The 2,911-nt window shown below is 45.5% G+C and overlaps 1 protein-coding gene across 2 annotated transcripts in view; it reads left to right on the plus strand.

Moving 5' to 3' along the window:
- The window catches only part of LOC119410149 (fasciculation and elongation protein zeta-2), a 9,427-nt gene that overhangs the window by 1,215 nt on the left and 5,301 nt on the right, over positions 1-2,911 (plus strand). For both annotated transcript variants that reach the window (XM_037677058.1, XM_037677057.1), the window contains exons 2-4: positions 2,309-2,417; positions 2,574-2,690; positions 2,757-2,880. In XM_037677058.1, coding sequence (XP_037532986.1) covers positions 2,309-2,417; positions 2,574-2,690; positions 2,757-2,880 — 350 coding nt within the window. The remainder of the gene's footprint in view (positions 1-2,308; positions 2,418-2,573; positions 2,691-2,756; positions 2,881-2,911) is intronic.

Below are 2,911 nucleotides of genomic sequence, written 5' to 3' on the forward strand. Positions count from 1 at the left end.
ACTGTTCAGTGATTTGTAGACATACATGAGTATTTTGAACTGGATTCGAAAGTGAACCGGTAACCAGTGCAGTGAGGCCAAAACTGGTGTAATGTGCTCTCTTTTGCCTGTACTGGTTAAAAATCGGGCTGCTGCATTCTGGACCAGTTGTAGTCGTGCAATGGAGGTTTGACTGATACCAAACAGGAGTGAATTGCAGTAATCAAGCCTAGATGTAATGAATGCGTGTATTACTGTCTCCAGGTTCTTTTTGGACAATATGGGCTTCAGTTTAGACAGCCGCCTCAGTTGGAAGAAGCATGATTTAACAATCATGTAAACATGATTGTTAAGTTTCAGGGAAGGGTCCATTATCACGCCCAGATTAGTGACTCTTTGTTTTTCTGACAGGGTTAGAGCGGTGAGGTCGATGCAGTGGTTTGTGATCGTGTCGTTGGGAGGGAACAACATGACTTCAGACTTCTTTTCATTGAAACTTAAGAAATTTAAAGCTATCCAGTCCCTGATGTCAGCCAGGCAGTCGAGCAGAGGTTGAATAGAGCATGTACCATTGTGTCTTAGGGGGAAGTAAATTTGACAGTCATCGGCATAGAAGTCTGTCTGCCTGTCTGTCATGTTTACACAGACGTCTTATCTGCTGCAGGTCTTTCAGTGTTAAAATAGCAGACAAATAGCTTCAACCTGAAAAGAAGGTGCTTTTATAAGTTTACTTAATTTTCAGTTCACTCAAAGTTTATTGTGTCATTATTATTAAGACCAGTGATGAATGCAAACCTTTAAGCTGCTAATAGTTAGAAAACTATTCAAAACTTCTTACTATGTTTATGCTAAATAATTTCTATTCACACCCACTAAAATTCATTCAACCTTTATTTAGACAGGTAAATCCCATTGAGCCCCGAGGACTCATTTACAAGAGAGACCTGATTTCAACAAAGAATGATGACAACAATAGACAACAGCAACAACAATAAACAATTATAAAAAGGCATACAGATTTAATTTTTTTTAACAAATAGGATAGCTCAAAAAAGAAAAGTAACAAACATCAGCTAGATTATAAGGCAAATGTAGAAAACTAAAAACAGGAACATGTCTGCATTGGTCCCTGCCAGGTGTCCAACAGATTTTTAAAGCCACTTAGAGAGGTCAAGGTCGAGAGCTTCAAATCTTTTTATAAGATATTCCAGGAAACAGGAGCGGAGTAGGAGAAGGTCCTTTTGCCTAGTTCAGTCCTCATTGAGGGAACACTGCAGGTAATAATGTCCTGAGAGCGCACGCTGTAGCTGCACTCACGCAGAGACATGTAGGAGGAGATGTATGAAGGCAACACACCAAGAAGTGATTTAAAGATGAAAATGTACCAGTGGGAGAGTCTGTGTGAAGTTAATGATGACCAGTTAACCAGTGAATACAGGGTGCAGTGGTGGGTACGATAATCACAGCCAGTTATGAATCTTAATGCACCATGATGGACAGCATCCAACATCTGCAGGGTGCTTGTAGGAGCGTTCATGTAAATAATGTCACCGTAATCAATGGAGGGAAGGAAAGGTCACAGGACAAAATCAATTATTTCTAAAGGTGAAAATTCTCAGAATCAGAAATATCACGGTCATTTAAAACCCTAGTTATAATAAATACAACACAGATGGTCCCAAATATGAGCTGGTGTCATCATCTCCAGCTTTGTGGTAAACTTTGATACACATGTTGTGGATGGGGCAGCACGGTGGTGCAGTTGGTAGAGCTGCTGCCTTTCAGCGAGGATGTAGCCCCAGTTCAAATCCTGGTCTGGGGCCCTTTCTATATGGAGTTTGCATGTTCTCTCCGTGCATGTGTGGGTTTTCTCCCGGTACTCCGGTTTCCTCCCACAGACCAAAAACAGGCATGTTAGTCTGATTGGTAACTCTAAATTGTCCCTAGGTGTGAGTGAGAGAGTGAATTGTTGTTTGTCTCATTTGTCTCTATGTGTCCCTGTGATGGACTGGAGACATGTCCAGGGTGTCCCCCACCTCTCCTACAGTTACTGCTGGATATGGGCACCAGTGACCCAGAAAGGAAGAAGTGGGTAAAGATGGACGTTAGCAAATGTGTCTTGATGTCCTGTCCATGAACACTTCAAACAGGACTGAAGACGAGGGACAGCCCACACACAGTCCCACCTGCTCTGCAGACACAGTTCCTGTTTGGTTATACAGAGACTACTGAATAGCCCTAAAAAGCAACCCTGGCACACCCGCAGACCTCCACCCCCCCAACAGAACTTTCTCTAATCGATTTAATCTTCATCCTTTCATGTCTGCAGCATCTGGAAAGCTCTCACCAGTAACTACGGTCAGAAGATGCCGGTGGACTGGAAACAGTCGGGAACTCGTTCCCTCTACATCTCCACATTCAACCTGGAGGAGCAACCCGTGGGTGACGCCCCCTCCCCCTTCTCATTTCCTGCCCCAGTTTCCCCTCGTCCTCAACACCAAATCACACAAATCTCAAATTGTCACTGTGCGAGGGGTTTAAGCTCTATGATTAAATACACCCCCCCCCCCCCCCCCCGCTCTGTCCCTGGATAGAGAAAGACGGATTTTGCAGCGGAGCTGTCGGACGAGGAGGAGCTGAGGGAGCAGCTGGACATGCGCTCCATCATCGTCCCCTGTCTGGAAGAGGAGCCCCTCGTCACGGCAGAGCAGGTGCAGGTGCAGCAGCTTGGCTGGACGCTCCGTGGATGTTTTGTGACGCCTTGTTGCTCCGCGCAGGTGATCGAGGAGATCGAGGAGATGATGCATGGCTCGCGCGACGTGGACGCAGAGCACACCTCACAGTCGGACCAAACGACGCTCTCTCTGGACATCCAGCTGTCCCGCCCTGGCTTTGAAGACCGTGAGTGTCTACTGCAGTCCTTCACATTACC

The sequence above is a fragment of the Nematolebias whitei genome, chromosome 5 (assembly GCF_014905685.2).
Source record: "Nematolebias whitei isolate Nwh7 chromosome 5, NemWhi1, whole genome shotgun sequence".
Classification (NCBI taxonomy): Eukaryota; Metazoa; Chordata; class Actinopteri; order Cyprinodontiformes; family Rivulidae; genus Nematolebias; species Nematolebias whitei.